Source organism: Theropithecus gelada, chromosome 2, assembly GCF_003255815.1.
Source record: "Theropithecus gelada isolate Dixy chromosome 2, Tgel_1.0, whole genome shotgun sequence".
In the NCBI taxonomy this organism is placed as follows: Eukaryota; Metazoa; Chordata; class Mammalia; order Primates; family Cercopithecidae; genus Theropithecus; species Theropithecus gelada.
In genome coordinates, this window is record NC_037669.1 from 149,499,298 (window position 1) to 149,517,375 (window position 18,078).

Sequence of the window (18,078 nt, forward strand, 5' to 3'; positions counted from 1 at the left end):
TTTTTTTTTTTTTTTTTTTTTTTTTTTTTTTTTAAATTTATTTATTATTATTATACTGTAAGTTGTAGGGTACATGTGCATAACGTGCAGGTTTGTTACATATGTATACTTGTGCCTTGTTGGTGTGCTGCACCCATCAACTCGTCATTTACATCAGGTATAACTCCCAATGCAATCCCTCCCCCCGCCCCCCTCCCCATGATAGGCCCCGGTGTGTGATGTTCCCCTTCCCGAGTCCAAGTGATCTCATTGTTCAGTTCCCACCTATGAGTGAGAACATGCGGTGTTTGGTTTTCTGTTCTTGTGATAGTTTGCTAAGAATGATGGATTCCAGCTGCATCCATGTCCCTACAAAGGACACAAAGTCATCCTTTTTCATGGCTGCATAGTATTCCATGGTGTATATATGCCACATTTTCTTAATCCAATCTGTCACTGATGGACATTTGGGTTGATTCCAAGTCTTTGCTATTGTGAATAGTGCTGCAATAAACATACGTGTGCATGTGTCTTTATAGCAGCATAATTTATAATCCTTTGGGTATATACCCAGTAATGGGATGGCTGGGTCATATGGTACATCTAGTTCTAGATCCTTGAGGAATCGCCATACTGTTTTCCATAATGGTTGAACTAGTTTATCTTTTAGATCTTAGCTCACTTATTACTTCCTCAAAGTGTTTTTCCCCACCTCCCTGACTAGGGCAAATGCCCCTATAATATGCTTGCTCTCCTAACACTATGACCTTTAATCAATAGCACTTAATCTATTTTTGATTTTTCATTTATCTGTATGATTTTCAAGTCAAGTTTTTGATGGTTTTATTTGGCTTTTATTAGATCATAAGCTCCATGAGTGTAGGGGTCGTATCTGCTTTTGCCTGTGCTTAGACAAAGTAGGTACATGACATTAAAAAAATACATTTTTATAATAGCCATTCTATTATGTTTAATAGCAAAAATTAAGTAAAAGGATACCACTAATATTCTGTGCATTCCTCAACAAATTATTCTCTTTTTACGTACTATAACCTAACCCTACTTTTTTTCTGAAAAGCTAATGAAAGCAAACAAAACAAATATACAAAAATTGGTCATGATGAATTAAAAAGTCACTGTGTTCATTGTTTGAAATAATAAGTTGAACTAAGCAATGACTTTAGGCAAGCAAGCAAAATACTCCTCCATGCTCTCTTAGAGCAGGTTTGGATCTATATACTGAAAAAAAGCCCAGAGTGACCTAATTACATAAAAGGCTTAAGAAGACTTCCTTGGCAAGGCTTATTGAGATCAAACTGTTTCAAAGCAGAAGCTGTGCTGAGGAAAGTAAAATACTTCCAGGAATTTTACTGGCTTAATGCACATGCATTCTTCTAGTGAGGTAGAATATGGTTAGAAAATTCATCATATTATGTGTGTAAGGGGGTACATGTTTGTATACATGTAATATCATTGAAAACAGCATCATCATTCTTAAAAGGGAAGAACCATAGTTTTACTATTATTATGAAAATTGGGGACAGTAGTAATATTTATGCTATTCAAAGAGTGGTATGACTATTTTAGTTCGGTGAGTTTTTACTCATTGCTAAGACACACAAACTTTAACTTGATTCTTATACAGACTTGGGTAAGCTGAATACAACAAAACACAGAAAATATTCTTTCTTACTACTAAACAATAGGTTATAGAGATAAATGTTATAAAATTTCATCTGTTTAAGACTAAGGAATATATAACAATCAAACAGTTTAAATGAATATAGGGAAAGTGCTTCTTAGCAATTCTCTTCAAACTAATGTGTAAAATACTTCCAGGAATTTTTTAACTACTCAAATAGCAATACAAACATATTTCACATTGAAAAGAGTCCCACAATCCAATATAAAACCATATATGATAAAGTTTAAATTATTTCCTAAATTAAAATATTAACTTTTAGATAAGAGCAAAACTACAGGAAATAAAAATATTAACAAGAAGGAATTATTTAATTCTCTTTAACCTAGAGTTTAGATGTATATTATTTTTACCTAATTTTAAACATTAATGCATCATGGATTGAATACTGTTAAAAGCGAAACTCTAATTACAATCAAGTTACCTGAAAGTAACTGATTTTCAAATAAACATTCTAAAATATAAAAAGTATTTGTATAGCTAAAGAAGAACTAAAATTGAACATTGTGAAATAACTTATCAAAGTATTAAATAATTGAAACAATCAGGAATGTATTAATCAAAAGATAAATATGATCAATACTTTGTGCCATATATAAGACTAAATTTTAATACCCTTTTACTCTATAGCAAATAGTAGATGGACAGATGGGAAGTGCTGAGGTTAAAAACAAGTTAGAAGATACAGATGGAAATAAAGAAAGTGTCTTTAAAATACCATAAACAGATAATGTGATTCTACCTCAACTCTCCACACGCACCCTGACACACAGAGGGCAAGATGAGTGAAAACTGTAGAAGGTGATTTAAGATATTTATTATATAGTGTAATACTTATAAAAATAATTTTCAGAAATAAAATGTCTTATACTTTTTTAAAAACTATCATTTCTGAAGAGATCTGGCTATCACTACAAAGAAATGATTTATGGAATGAGTCACCAGGGACTCCTTTAAATCTAAATTAAATAATGTTTCCAAAATAGAGATAAAGCAAGATGTATCTGCAAAAGTTCATAGGTTGTAGGCTGGGCACGGTGGCTCATGCCTATAATCTCAGCACTTTGAGAGGCTGAGGTGGGGGGAGCACGAGGTCAGAAGTTCGAGACCAGGCTGGCCAACGTAGTGACGCCCCATCTCTACTAAAAATACAAAAATTAGCCAAGTGTGGTGGCAAGCACCTGTAATCCCAGCTACTCAGGAGGCTAAGGCAGGAGAATTGCTTGAACCTGGGAGGCGGAGGCTGCAGTAAGCCAAGACCGTGCCATTGCACTCCAGCCTGGGCGACAGAGTGAGACTGTCTCAAACAAAACAAAACAAAAACCAAAAAGATCATAGGTTCTTAAAATGAAAACTAATGTTATAAATGAAATAGAATAGTTAACTTTCAAAATGCAGAACAGTATAGTTTCAAAATACCTAAGAAAACTTCATATTCTTACACCAAAAAAGCATTCATGTGTTAAAGCTGTTTTTCTGTTTTACAATCATGAATAACTGTAGAGTCTGAGAATAAATAATTTTAAAATTCCATGTATTTAAGAAATATTAAATAAGAGATATGCTTCCTTATCAAGTTCAGGAACATTTATCTTTACAGACATGTTAGTTAAGTCTTCAGTGATCATGGAAGTATTCAAATTCTTGTGGTGTGAACACTGTGAAATTGTAAATTGAACTCAATATTCACAATGCCATCAAGCAAGAAAGAATTAGTGGGCTAAATAAAGACAAAACCTTTCAAACTAACTTGATACTTACCAATAATCCACAGTATAAGAAGATAGTCTATTCTTTCAAGGGCTGGCCCCATTGTATTTTTCTTATCCTCATTGTAGACAAGAGAGTATAGATTAAGCAACAGCAGAAATGTGAAATATGATGCTCCATGAATGATAAATTTCATAAAAGGTGTGTGAATGATTCTGCCAAACTGAGACTTGGGAGCTATCAAATAACAAAGTGACAAAACTGGCCAAAAGATGCCTACTGTCAAAACAGTCATTATCTTCTTACAGGTGGGCTTGCGTCGGTAACCTGACATCTGTCCAAACCAAACAGTGTTCAGGAACTGCTGGCAGTTAGACTGGGAGACAAACTGAAAAGGACATACACACACATTAAAAAGAAAAAAAGTAAAAGGAAACCTTTAAATACTGATTGGTTGATATTCAAAGTTTACTGAATAAGAGTTTACAAATCAGTTCTATACATTGAACATAGTTTTGTTTTTTCCCTTTTTCTAACAAGTAATAAAAGCATGTAGAAGTTAAGAAGACAGACTATGGAGCCAGATTACCTAGATTCAAATCTGGGCTCTGCTACTTGGTAAATGACCTTTACCAAGTTTTTAAATTTCTTTAAGCATCAACTTCCCCATCTGTAAAACGGGAATAATAATAGTATCTACTCATAAAGTTATGAAGATTAAAGGTAAAGCCCTTAGAATAGTGCCTGTTTCATAGCATGCACTCTTTAAGTATTAACTATTATTAGCCTACTTAGCCATTTTGTCATGTTTAATATCTAAAACCTCTTATAATAATATTTATGAAATTTCAAAGTTAGCATGCACAATCCATAGAAAAAGATACTACTAACTAATGTTGGACATCTTCAGTGTAAAGAAACTATTGAGTTTAGTTACAAGAAGCCAAGATGTCAAGATAGCAAAAACAATAAAAAGCTAAATATTAGACCTATTTTTGCTCCAAGGAAACACTGCGGATTTCTTAAAAGGTATTAAAGACACTCTTAAGCCTGCTTAAAACTGAATTTCATGTGAGAAGAAAAGGAAAAACTATTCCCAAATATGAGAAAAATCTTAGTTCAGGTACAGAAACTAATTTACCAAAGTTTACAAATCCTCTTAGTTGACAAATTTCATAGGCAATATTTTTCCAATATAATGCTCATGTTGTGAAGTATAACTTAAGGGTCCTGATAATTCTGTATATAATCATGTGATCAGGTTTGAAATTATTATAAAATGATATTATTCAGGTAATCCACAATAATATTTGGTCAACCTTCTGTTTTAAAATGATTTATCCCAAAATAGAATATAATTTGTAGAATTAACACTGTAGTGAAAAAAAGAATTGGATAGAGTTTTGTTGTTTATTGTGCTTTCAAGAAAATTTCTAATATACTATACAGTTGGCCCTCTGTATCTGTGGGTCCTACCTCTGTGGATTAAACCAACCATGGATCAACAATATTTGGAAGAAAAAATCCACAAAGTTCCAAATAAGCAAAACTTGAATATTCTTCACAGCAAGTACTATGTTGAATGAATGAAATGAGGTGTAGGCACTGTATTAGGTGTTATAAGCGATTGAAAGACACTTTAAAGTATATGGGAAGATGTGTGTATGTTATATGCAAATACTTAATTTTGGCAATTAAGTCTTACTTCATTCTTTACTCTTCTGCTCAGATTCCAATGTTCTTGGAAAATCTTAATTTGTCCCTCAAGGTGAAATGTTGGGAGAGAAACAGATTTTCCTCTCACCAATGACTAGGTTTAGTAACATCTCAAATTCAGTAGTTTCACCTTTCCTCCAAATATCAAAGCAATCTCAGGACTGGTTACTGTCCTTGCTATGCCTCTATACAATGATGATTTAATTCACAGTAATGTTAACTATGTATTTGGAATAAAAAGTTTAACTAGAAATGTTCTAAGTCTGCAGTAAAAGATGGACACGCTTTCTTTCCATCATCGAGGTGGGGGAGGGGGAGGTCAAAATTTCCTACTCTTCAATTCAACAGGCTTGTGATAGATTTAACTAGTAGATTCTAACAGAGGTGATGCTATGTGACTTCTGAAGGTAGGTCCTAAAAGGCCATGCATCTTCCACCTTGCTCACTGGAACACCTGCTCTTGGAGCCATGAACTGCCATGTAAAAAGCCACTCTGAAGCCACCATGCTGTGAGGAAGCCCAGGCTACATACAGAGGTCATATGTATGCACCCCAGTCAGCCCGCAGGGGCTTCTCAGATCACATCCTCAAAGTGCCCACTGTGATGGCCATGCCTCTCCTTGGTTCCTGCTGTGAGTTCTGAGGAGCCCCACCTTCTGTGGACTCACCCATCTGAGCACCCAGACCACTCAGAGCTCTCTGTTCCTGAGGCCTCAGCTGCTGCTCAGACACCAGACATGTGAGCGGAGAAGCCTCCAGCTGATGATAGCCCTGTCATTTATCTCCAGCTGAATTCTCAGACACGGAGAAACAGAGACAAATCATGATTGCCATGCCCTTTCCTAATTCCTGACCTAAGAATCCACGAGCAGAATAAAATGATTATGAAATTATTATAAAATAACTGTGAAGTGTTTTATGCCACTAAGTTTCAGGGTCGTTTGCTATTCAAGATTGATAACCTAGACAAAGCTTACCAACTATTTGAGAAAATATCTTCCCAATTGATCATATTTAGAAATCTAGTTTTAAAAATTATTTTACATTTTCATTCATCTTTAAAATAGCAAAATATCTTCCTTTCAACTCACAAATATTACTGTTACTTCCTGTCTTTTCTTTCATCTTCTTTAAAACGGTACATTTGGTTCTATTTTGACTCCACTCTGTGAGTCCTTCAGGGATATAGCTATCATTAGAAAATTGCCTCTTAGATTTTTTTTCCTAACCAGGATAATTTTAGTTCTTTACACCTTTCTTTGAGGTTCTTTTTTTTAAATCACTTTAATTGATTTTATACCTTGTAATCCCCTTATTATATCATTTTCTAGTACTTCATGTCCCTTTTAGGTTGTGGAACACAGAAGCAAATATATTAACTTATAAACATCCTTCATCAATTCCTCCATCAATTTCCTAATAGCTTTGTGAGGCTCAAATTTTTAACTAAGATAAGAAAAAATTCTGCCCTTAGCACCAAAGGTCCTGTATCTGGCCTTCTATCATTATATATTTCAGGCCCCATTTTTGTAATAATATAAATTTGATAAGCAAGTTTTATTTAAACATCTATATTAATAATGAAAATAGTCTTAGAATACCTAATAAATACCATTTACCAACATCTCATACTATCAATTATATATTGTTATTATCTACATATGAATCTCACTGTTTAGTTAATTATCTCAAAAATGAAATTTAAAATGCATATCTTCCTGATTCAAGTTCCTGGATCACATGTATATGTATGCATGGGGAGTAGAAATGGGCATTTCTCTTAACAGAAAGGGATGATGCCAGAAAAGTCAGATTTAACTTAGTTATCATATCATGTACCTCTCCACTTTTGAGTTTCACAATGAATTATAAATAAGAAGAATCAGGAAATATAATATCTGATACTTTATTTTTAAATAGAAATCACTATTACTATAGAAGGGGCTATTTATAACCAGATCAATGAAAACAAACCTATGACAGACAAAACACAAGATGGAAACTTCACTATAAAGTTTGTACCTACTACAAAGGATCTTACCTGTGTAGCAACTATTTAGCAAAAACATTAAATCAACATCCATGTTATAAATCAATATTACTAAAAATAATAAAAACTACCATTTATTGCATACTTGCTTAATGCTAATACTGTGCTAAACCCTTTTAGTATATATTCCCTTTAGTATATATTCTTAATTAAACCCTTTAGTATATATTCTTAGTATATATTCTTTATTCTTAGTATATATTCTTAGTATATATTCTTTAGTATATATTCTAGTATATATTCTTAGTATATATTCTTTATTCTTAGTATATATTCTTAGTATATATTCTTTAGCTAAACCCTTTAGTATATATTCTTAATTAATTAAAACAAAAGCTCAGATAGATTCAATAACTATCCCAAGACACAATTTTTAGGAAGCAGAACTAGGATCTCAACCCAGATGAGTTGCTCCAAAGCCTTTGCTCTGAGCCACTAGACTACTGTAGAGAAAATAATTTAAATATGTTACAGAAAGCCTCATACCTCTTTTTGGTTATATTTGATAGCAAGTTTTAGACGACTTAAATTCATTCTTTCTTCTAATAATCCCCGTTTGTCAAGAGGCTCGTCACTAGATGTATGGTTTAGAATAACTTCCAATTCACGGGAATTCCGGGCTTGCGCAAGTAAATCCTTAGCAAACATTTTACATTGCCGAGCTAGTTCCTCATAATCATTCCTACAAAATGCAGCATTCTATTATCAGAAATGTCATTTCCATCTTCTAATTAAGCTATATTCACTAAAAACGTTTTTACTCAGCAACATTTTAATTCTGACAGTGTTATACAAAATCTGAAGTCATTTTCTGTGGATAATCAAAGGAAACTACTGGTGCACGAATTTTCCACAGCTTTGGGGAAAACCATAACACAATTATGTTCCTTGTGTTCATACTAATAGTCTTAGATGAGCACAGTTTTCATTTATATATACTGATGTTATTCCTAAAAATTCTAATAATGTTTATCAACCAGTTCTTCACTTAACTGATTTTCCCTTATTCTCTGTAAGCTTGGCTAAAACTTCCTTTTATATTACTCACCTTAACGATAGACATAATATCTTAATGCTATCCAATCATTATCATAAAATTTTTAACTAGAGCTTTTTCAATAATAGTCGTCTACAATATGTTTGTTACTTCTAATATTAAAATAGCATTTTGATTCATAAAGTTCTCATTTGAGTGAAATTCAAATTAGAAAGATATTAAAATGCGCCTAACAAAAAACTCTCTTTCAGAATCCCTATTCCTTGAATCTTGGGTTTGAACTGCTTATTAAAGGCAGGCCTGAACTAATTTGTGGGAAATGAAGAAGTTTTAATATATAATTCTTTTAAAAAATATCAATTACAGCTCGGTGTGTTGGCTTACGCCTGTAATGCCAGCATTTTGGGAGGCCAAGGCGAGTGGATTACCTGAGGTCAGGAGTTCAAGACCAGCCTGGTCAACATGGCAAAACCCTGTCTCTACTAAAAAATACAAAAATTAGGCATGGTGGCAGGCGCCTGTAATCCCAGCTACTCAGGAGGCTGAGGCTGGGAGAACTGCTTGAACCCAGGAGGGGGAGGTTGCAGTGAGCCAAAATGGTGCCACTGCACTCCAGCCTGGGTCTCAAAAAAAAAAAAAAAAAAAATCAATTACATTAACTTTATGTCTAAGCTTAATAATAACTTAGGAATGAAGTCAGAAATAAATAATTATGAGCCATGGTCTTGAGGTTGGGCTTCAGAAAATAATGTTTTTATTCAGTTTTTTCCCAAACAGAAAGGAAAGGGAAACAGGAAGATTTCCCACTGGTTAGTCTTTCTATATAATGGGGTTTTCCATGAACTGGCTATATAAAAATTATAACTTAAGAATAAAAACTTCTTTGCCTTAACTTCTCTCATCCTTTATACTTTCTATGTAGTCAAAACTCCTGAGAATAAATAATTGGATTTATTTAACAAATGCGGCACTCCCTGCTTCTTGATTTAGGAATCTAACTGCAGATGGGAACGTTTATCAAAAGTATATATTATTACAAAAATATTCCATATTTGGATAAACATTTGATGGACTACGAGATTCAAAAGTGAAATTTATACATCTTATTAATCTAATCCATTTCTAACACATTACTGAAGACAAATAAGTGGCCGTATAGTTTAGATGGAAATACAGAAAACCAGAAGCAAGGATTCCTATATTCTAGTTATAACTTTGTTCCTACTTTCAGTTTTAACTCTATTCCTAATTAGATGCTGCTATTAGTAAAAATCTAGCCTTTATAAATCTCTTCCACTGTCTATAAAACACTGGATTGAAGTAAATGGGTTCTATGATCACTTCTAAATCTAGCTTTATTATGTTATGATTATATAATCACAGCAGTTTCTTCAAATCCTGTTTGAAAGGAGTTGAATAAGTTTTATTTTATATAACTCAGACTCAAATTATGAGGTTATAATAGGAAGTTCTTCATATTTAAACAGAATAATTTAACAGTCGTTCTTCATAAACAGAATAATTTAACAGCCTCATGTGCTAATAAAGTTAAAAGTAGCAACAAGTTACATTTGAACCATGTTTTGTGTGTTCATCAAAGTAAAGTACATACTTTATGTCATATCAAGTTTAAACAAAATTTAAATTATCCAAGTTACAAGACAGTAGTTCCAAACTTGAAAACACAAACAAGTCTTTTTTCAGTTTCTGGAACTCAGGTCTATGAAGAACACATTAAGTACTGCTGTTAAAGCTAAAGAAAACTCCAAGTTTCTTACTGCCCTTCCAGGAAGAAGTTTGAACTTTCCCAATTTTGTCAAGTCACTGAAAGAGTGTCACACAACACATGGGACTCTAATAGCAGCTCTATAGGAAAGAAAAGGTAGTAATAGTTATAGATCCCCAGTAGAAACCCTGCAACAGGGGCTGGTAAAAAATCGCAATCAATTCCTCCTTCTTTAGAGGGCAACAGGGATACTTTTCCATAAAGGAAAATCTCAACACTTTCTCTCAACTCCACTATTAATAAAAGTAGTTTTCTAAGGATTTTTTTAAAAAAATGTTTAAATTAGTAGTTTCATAGGCTGCTATTACAAAGTCTTTTTTTTTTTTTTCTTCAACTTACCACCCTAAAAGGAAAATAATAGGAGTGCTTCCTTGGTATGCCAAGTACCAAAATTACATTTAATCTTCATTTCAGAAGAGAACTCAGACTGGGTGTTTATCCCTCTTAATTAGTTGTATTTTATTTTTATGTTTACATGTATTACATATATATTTATCTTACCAGAAAATCTGAGCAAATAGTGAAAAGGGACTATGTCTGTGTGTGTGGAATGTCCTTGACATACAGAAAGCATTCCATGTGCTTTTGAAAGATCTGAAGGATCATTACTCAAGGATGATTATAGAATCGGAGAATGAGGAGATGTGTGAGAGAGAGAGCAACTACGAATAAATTTGCTCCTGCTTTAGGCTATAACTCCTACTGTATTTCACATGGCTCTACAATGCCTTCGGTTAGGTTGAAAAGTGGGGAAGAGAGTAAGGGTGGTTATAACGTGGCAGACGGCAGATGGGGAAGGAATGACTTAAGTAGCACCAGGGTCTGTTCCTTTGAGGGAAAGTGGCAACAAGGTGTAGTGTTCTTGGATCAAATGTAAATATATACAAATCATAATTTGGGTAATGAAGAAACTAAGGTTGAAGATTTGAAAAAAAAGACATTATATAATTTACAATTTGCATTCATTCCCACCTGAATTCCACCTCCACAAGACTTAGTTCTTTTAAATCAGCACTAAGTTCAAATGCTCTCAGAATTGGATCCTCCTCTGTTAACATTATTAGAGCCGGACTGGCCAAACATCGATATATATCGAGACGAAACCTGTGATAAAATTGGATTCCATAATGTAAAATAAACTTATACACAGATAATTAGTATTCTAATCTATAATTTTCATAAATGCATACTTAAAATATTATAAAATTAAAAGAAAAACTACAGATTTATTTATTACAAGATAACCTCCATAAAAAGACTTAAAACAAATATTTTGAGATATAAATATTGAAAAACCTCGCTATCTATTGCTTTTTAGAAAATTGTTTTACTGTCTCTTTTCATAGATTCAGAATGCCTTTGGTATAAAGATTTTTGTTTAATTCAATTTAATTAAATTCATATTTCTGGACCAACTTTTTTTTTATTTAAAAGACAGGGTCTCGCTCTGTCACCCAGGCCAGAGTGCAGTGGAGTGATCACAGCTTGCTGTAGCCTCGAACACCTGGGTCAAGGGATCCTTCCACTTCAGCCTTGTGATTACAGGTGCATGCCACTACACCAGGCTAATGTTTAAAAATTTTATAGCGACAGGGTCATGCTATGTTGCCCAGGCTAGTCTCAAGCTCCTGGCCTCAAGTAATCCTCCCATCTTGGGCTACCAAAGTGCTGGGATTACAGGTGTGAGCCACTGTGCCTGGTTTGAACCCAATATAACTTTAAATAAAATATGCTAATAACATAATTTTTTAATATGATATGGATTTGATGACTAATAAATTTTTTCTTTCTCAATAATAAAAACTTTTTTTTTTTGAGATGGAGTCTCACTCCAGTCACCTGACTGGAGTGCAATGGCGCGATCTCGGCTCACTGCAACCTCAGACTCCCTGGTCCAAGCGATTCTCCTGCCTCAGCCTCCCGAGTAGCTGGAATTACAGGCATGCACCACAACGCCCAGCTAATTTTTGTAGTTTTAGTAGAGACGAGGTTTCACCATGTTGGCCAGGATGGTCTCGATCTCCTGACCTCGTGATCCGCCCACCTCAGCCTCCCAAAGTGCTGGGATTACAGGTGTAAGCCACCGCGCCCAGACCATAAAAATACTTTAATATGCTCAATCTATGTAATACATTGTTCATTCATTCAGGTTATGAGTTTGAAAGATGTTTCAAATCTTAAGAGTGAAATCATTTCCTTATGCAGTTTCTAATGTAAAAAGCACTCCCTTTGCCATCTATAAATATTCATATTTCCATACCTAAATAGAAAACAAACCAGAAAAATTTTGCTATAGTTCATTTATAAATATAATTCTTAATTTACAAATTTGGTAGATATTATATAATGCATATTTTTCTTTTAATATAAATTTAAATACATGCTTATTATAAAACATGAGGTAAGCAATTTGGAAACACGATACTCCCTAATCCTTGTCCTCCCATCACCTCCCAACTGCAATCCTCAAAACTAGTCATTTTACATAGAATTGTGCATGTCCTTCTTGATAGTTTCTATCTATACATGAACATAATCAGACACAATAAAGGAACAGCTTGCTTTTTAAAAAATGTAACATATAATGAACCTCTTTCTATGTCACCACATACAGATTCATCTCATACAACTGGACGGAGGTCTATAAGCTCTCCATTAATGAACATTTAGATTGCTTCTACATTTTTTCTGCTATAAAAAATGCAGCAATGAATATGCTTCAGTTTGCATATCTTTTGTGCACTTTCAATTTCTGGGGAATATGGCATTTGTATTTTAAATTCTAATAGATGTTTCCAAAGCAGTAATAACAAGGAGAGCTCATTTTCTTCAACAGCTTCATTAATACTGGGTATACTATTTCAATCTAACAGAAAATATAATTTTTGTAGGTGGTTTAAAATGAATTTATTTAGATGCCTGAGCATCTTTTCATGTGTAATACTCATTTATACTTCTTCCTCTGTAACTTGCCAGTTCATATTCTTTGGCCCATTTTTTGTAATGATTATTTATCTTTCTTTTAGTCAATTTCTAAGATCTCTTCATTATCAAAGAAATTAGCCCACTGTCCAATCAAAAGTGATTCAAATACTTTTCTTTCTTTCTTTTTTTTTTTTTGAGACAGACTCTCACTCAGTTACCCAGGCTGGAGTGCAGTGGTGCAATCTTCGCTCACTGCATCCTCTGCTTCCTGGGTTCAAGCAATTCTCCTGCCTCAGCCTCCTGAGTAGCTGCGATTACAGGTGTGTGCCACCACACCTGGCTAAGTTTTGTATTTTTAGTAGAGACGGAGTTTCGCCATATTGCCCAGGCTGGTCTCCAACTCCTAGGCTCAAGTGATCCACCCACCTCGGCCTCCCAAAGTGCTAGGATTACAGGTGACTTAAATACTTTTAATCTAGTTTATTGTTTATCTTTCTACTTTGTTGTAATGAATTTTTCTATATGGAAATTCCAAATCTTCATTTAAACAAATTTATTGATATATTCCTTATTTAGCTTATAGGTTTAATGTCTTACTTAGATACAAAAGTAATCCCATATAATACATTTTTAAGAAAACAATATTTATGAAATTCAGTTGTGATCTACTTATTCAATTAATAAGTATATTAAGTAAGGATTTCTGAAGAGGTATTTGCCTATACTATACTGTCAAAAAACTGAGAAAAAAAATAATATGTAATTATGCAACTTATCCTTCTGTTTCCAACAATATGTCTACATTAATTAATTTTATCACACTGTTTCAAAAACAGACTTTTGTATTAACCTACTTTATCATGTCTCAAAATACAGTAAGGATTAATCACAAAATGCACAGCAAGAGTAACTTCCAATAATGGTGGAATGAAAAGATTGGTAATCATTTGTTTCACACTATAATGAAGCACCATTGTGTGGAAAGCATTTAGATATAATCTGACAAATAATGAAGCCACTTCTTCATAAAATCTATCAATTTTGGTACTCAAAACACCATTAAAATAATAACAGTATGAAGAGGTCAGTAATTACCCTCCACAAAAAAAAATACATAAAACTGAACAAAATTATCCAAAAAGATCAACCACTTCAGGCCACTGGAAACTGTTTATTGAGAATTGTTGATTGTTGAAAAACTGCCAGTGTTTCAGGCAGGAATGGCCTTGCCTAGAACTGCCTCCATCACCCCTGCCCCCAGTTCAGTCAGTGAGGTTTGTAGTTTTGCCAGCTTGTAGCTGGTATACTTGTAGTTTTATGCCAGGGTGACAAAATCAATTCAATGAGAGGCAAAAGCCTGTAAACCTACTGGCTGAAAGTAATGAACTTGGTGAACATGGACAGAGAAAACCTGCAGTTTTGCAAGACTGAGGCTGCAAACCAAGCTGAGGCAAGCAGTGGACCAACCAGAAACTTAACAGGGAGAACCTGGAAATAAGAAAGCTATAAATGGATTCACATAAGGTCTCCACAAATTCCTGGCTGACTAGAAAATTACATACGTGTGGAGAACATCAGAGCGTTGGTAAAAAGAAAAGACCAAGGAAAAATTAATAAATGCCCACAACTTCAAATGCATTCCCTAACTAACCCACAGATTGATCAGCAGACAGTAGAAACTTTATGGGCCCAAGGTGCATTATTAGCACAACCTCAGCCCAATTATTTGGCTGACATATGTAGACGCTAAAAGAGTCCTTAGGAATCAAACCTAAAAAATGAAAATGAGAATAAAACACAAAGCACAGACATCAATAAGTGTACACCACAAGGAGACAAATTCTGTAGGCTAGGCAAGTAATGTAAAAAATATAAAAAACAGGCCAGGCCAGGGGCGGTGGCTCACGCCTGTAATCCCAGCACTTTGGGAGGACGAGGCGGGCGGATCACGAGGTCGGGAGATCGAGACCATAGTGAAATCCCATCTTTACTAAAAATACAAAAAAAAAAAAAAGAAAAAATTAGCTGGTGTGGTGGCGGGCGCCTGTAGTCCCAGCTACTCAGGAGGCTGAGGCAGGAGAATGGCGTGAACCCAGGATGCGGATCTTGCAGTGAGCTGAGATCGCGCCACTGCACTCCAGCCTGGGTGACAGAGCAAGACTCCGTCTAAAAAAAAAATATATATATATATATATAAATAAACAACAAAACAGGAAAAAAGTATGCAGAGTTGCTGTAATACACATGAAACTGTCCAGTTTTCAAACAAAGAAATACTAGATGTTCAAGAAAAAGGTGCCTCCCTGAGGAGCAACATTAGAGGTTTACCACTATGGGGGAGATGGGGGCGGGGACAGACTTCATTAAAACAATCCAATCCATCACTAAAAAACTAAACAAGTAAATAATAATAACAAGCCCCAGGAAAGAGGGTGGGTGGGGACTAGCACACAGAGTTGCTGCCATATTATCTAGAATGCCCCGTTTCCAACAAAAAAATTAAGGGACATGCAAAGAAATGGAAAAGTATGACCCATACCCCAGGAAGGAAAAAAAAAAAAAGCTGCCTGCAGAGTGACCAGATGTCAGGATGCTGGGATACAGGCATGAGCCACTGCACCCGGCCTGTGTTCCTTTTCATTATTTCTCCCTTTATGGATATTCTCCATTTGATGTGACATTGTCCTCTTACCCTGCTTTACTTCCGCAATCATGCTGTCCTTTTAGTACTGTGAGCATATTTATAATGGCTAGTTTGAAATCTTTTTCTCTTAAATCTGACATCTGGTTACTCTGCAGGCAGATTTTTTTTTTCCCTGGGACAGGAGAATTGCTTGAACCTGGGAGATGAAGGTTGCCGTGAGCTAAGATTGCGCCACCGCACTCCAGCATGGGCGACAGAGCAAGACTCCATCTCAAAAAAAAAAAAAAAAAAAAAAAAGAATACAATGGAAATTATGGAATTAAAAAGTACAATGACTGAAATTAGAAATTCACTAGAGAGGCTTGCTATGGGTTGAATTGTATCCCTCCAAATTTCATCTGAAGTTCTGTCTACCAGTACATCAAAATATAACTTTATTTGGAGATGGAGTCTTTAAAAAGGAAATTAAGATACAATGAGAACATCAAGGTAGGTCTAAATCTAATATGACTAGTGTCTTTATAAAAGAGGGAAATGTGGAGACAGGCACGCAAACAGGGAGCATGTCATGTGAACATGAAGACAGCCAACTACAACAAAGGAGAGAGGCCTAGAACAGATCCTTCCTTCATAACCCTCATAAGATCAACCTTGCCAATATCTTCATTTCTGACTTCTAGGTTCCCAAACTGTAAAACAAAAGAAAACAAAATTTGTCTTTTTTTTTTTTTTTTGAGATGGAGTCTCTGTCACCCAGGCTGGAGTACAGTGGCACGATCTCAGCTCACTGCAGCCTCCACCTCCTGGGTTCAAGCGATTCTCCTGCCTCAGCCTCCTGAGTAGCTGGGACTACAGGTGTACGCCACCATGCCCGGCTAACTTTTTTGTATTTTTAGTTTCACCATATTGGCCAGGCTGGTCTCGAACTCCTGAACTCAGATGATTCACCTGCCTTAGCCTCCAGAAGTGCTGGGATTACAAGAGTGAGCCACGGCACCCAGCCACAAAATTTGTTTTTTAAGCTACTTTGTGGTACCTCATTATGGGAGCCCCAGAAAACTAACACAGGGCTCAACAGTAGCTGCGAACTGGCAGAAGAAAGAATTAGCAAACTTGAAGATATACAGATTATGCAAGCTGAAGAACAAAGAGAAGAAATAATTAAGAAAAATGAACAGAGCCTAAGAGAGATGCAGAATACCATTAAGCATACCAACATACTCATAATGGAAGTGCCATACGAAGAAAAGAAAAAGGAAAAGAAAAATATTCAAAGAAATAATAGCTAACAACTTCCCAAATATCTTGAAAAACAATGAACACATCCAGGAAGCTCAAAAAACTCCAAGTAGGATAAATGCAGAGACCCACAAACAGAAACATCATAGTAAAAATGCTGAAAGTCAAAGACAAAATCTTGGAAACAACAAGAGAAAATTATCAGGTCACTTACAAGGGAACCCAAATATTATTAACAGCTGACTTCTCAGTAGAAACAGATGCCAGAAGGCAGTGAGATAACATATTCAAAGTACTCAAAGAAATTTAAAAATTGTTAATCATAAATCCTAAATCCAGCAAAGTGAATATTCAAAACTAAAGGAAAAATAAAAACTTTACTAGATAAACAAAAACTCACAAGATATATTGCTACCAGAACTGCCTTACAATAAACATAAAAGCAAGTTCATCAGGCTGAAAGCAAGTGATTTAAAAAGCAATTATATAGAATAATATTTATAGAACAGAAAGTAATGTTTGGCCTATAACATACAGAAATGTAATATATTTCTATTTACATTTGGTGTAAATATTTTCCAATAACAGCATATAGTAGGTAGGTGGGGCCAAAGTTGTAATGAGCTAAGAAAATGATGAGATGGTAATCAATTATAACAATGTTTTCTTGGGTTAGTAATATTAATAGATATAGTATATATAACAAAAGTGTCATGAGAAAGGAAAGAAAATACAGATGTATAGGAGTAACATTTTTATACGTTATTGGTATTAAGCTAGTATAAAACTGAAGCTGCTGGGCACAGTGGCTCACAACCTGTAATCCTAGCACTTTGGAAGGCTGGTGGGTGGACTGCTTGAGTCCAGGAGTTTGAGACCAGCCTGGGCAGCATGGCAAAACCCCATCTCTACAAAAAAAAAAAAAATCTAACACTGACTTTGACAAGTTACAATGTATATGACAAGCCCTAGAGAAACCAGTTTAAAAAAGAAAGCTCAAAAAATTCAGTGAAGGCCGGGCGCGGTGGCTCAAGCCTGTAATCCCAGCACTTTGGGAGGCCGAGGCGGGTGGATCACGAGGTCAGGAGATCGAGACCATCCTGGCTAACATGGTGAAACTCCGTCTCTACTAAAAATACAAAAAACTAGCCGGGCGTGGTGGCGGGCGCCTGTAGTCCCAGCTACTCGGAGGCTGAGGCGGGAGAATGGCGTGAACCCGGGAGGCGGAGCTTGCAGTGAGCCGAGATCGCGCCACTGCACTCCAGCCTGGGCGACACAGCGAGACTCCGTCTCAAAAAAAAAAAAAAAAAAAAAAAAAAAAAAAAAAATA

At 35.1% G+C, this 18,078-nt stretch overlaps 1 protein-coding gene across 2 annotated transcripts in view; it reads right to left on the reverse strand.

The window, feature by feature from the left end:
- The window catches only part of TRPC1 (transient receptor potential cation channel subfamily C member 1), an 83,307-nt gene that overhangs the window by 20,023 nt on the left and 45,206 nt on the right, over positions 1–18,078 (reverse strand). For both annotated transcript variants that reach the window (XM_025377897.1, XM_025377896.1), the window contains 3 exons: positions 10,913–11,044; positions 7,644–7,839; positions 3,443–3,779 (listed from right to left, as the gene is read on the reverse strand). In XM_025377897.1, the coding sequence (XP_025233682.1) occupies positions 3,443–3,779; positions 7,644–7,839; positions 10,913–11,044 (665 nt within the window). The remainder of the gene's footprint in view (positions 1–3,442; positions 3,780–7,643; positions 7,840–10,912; positions 11,045–18,078) is intronic.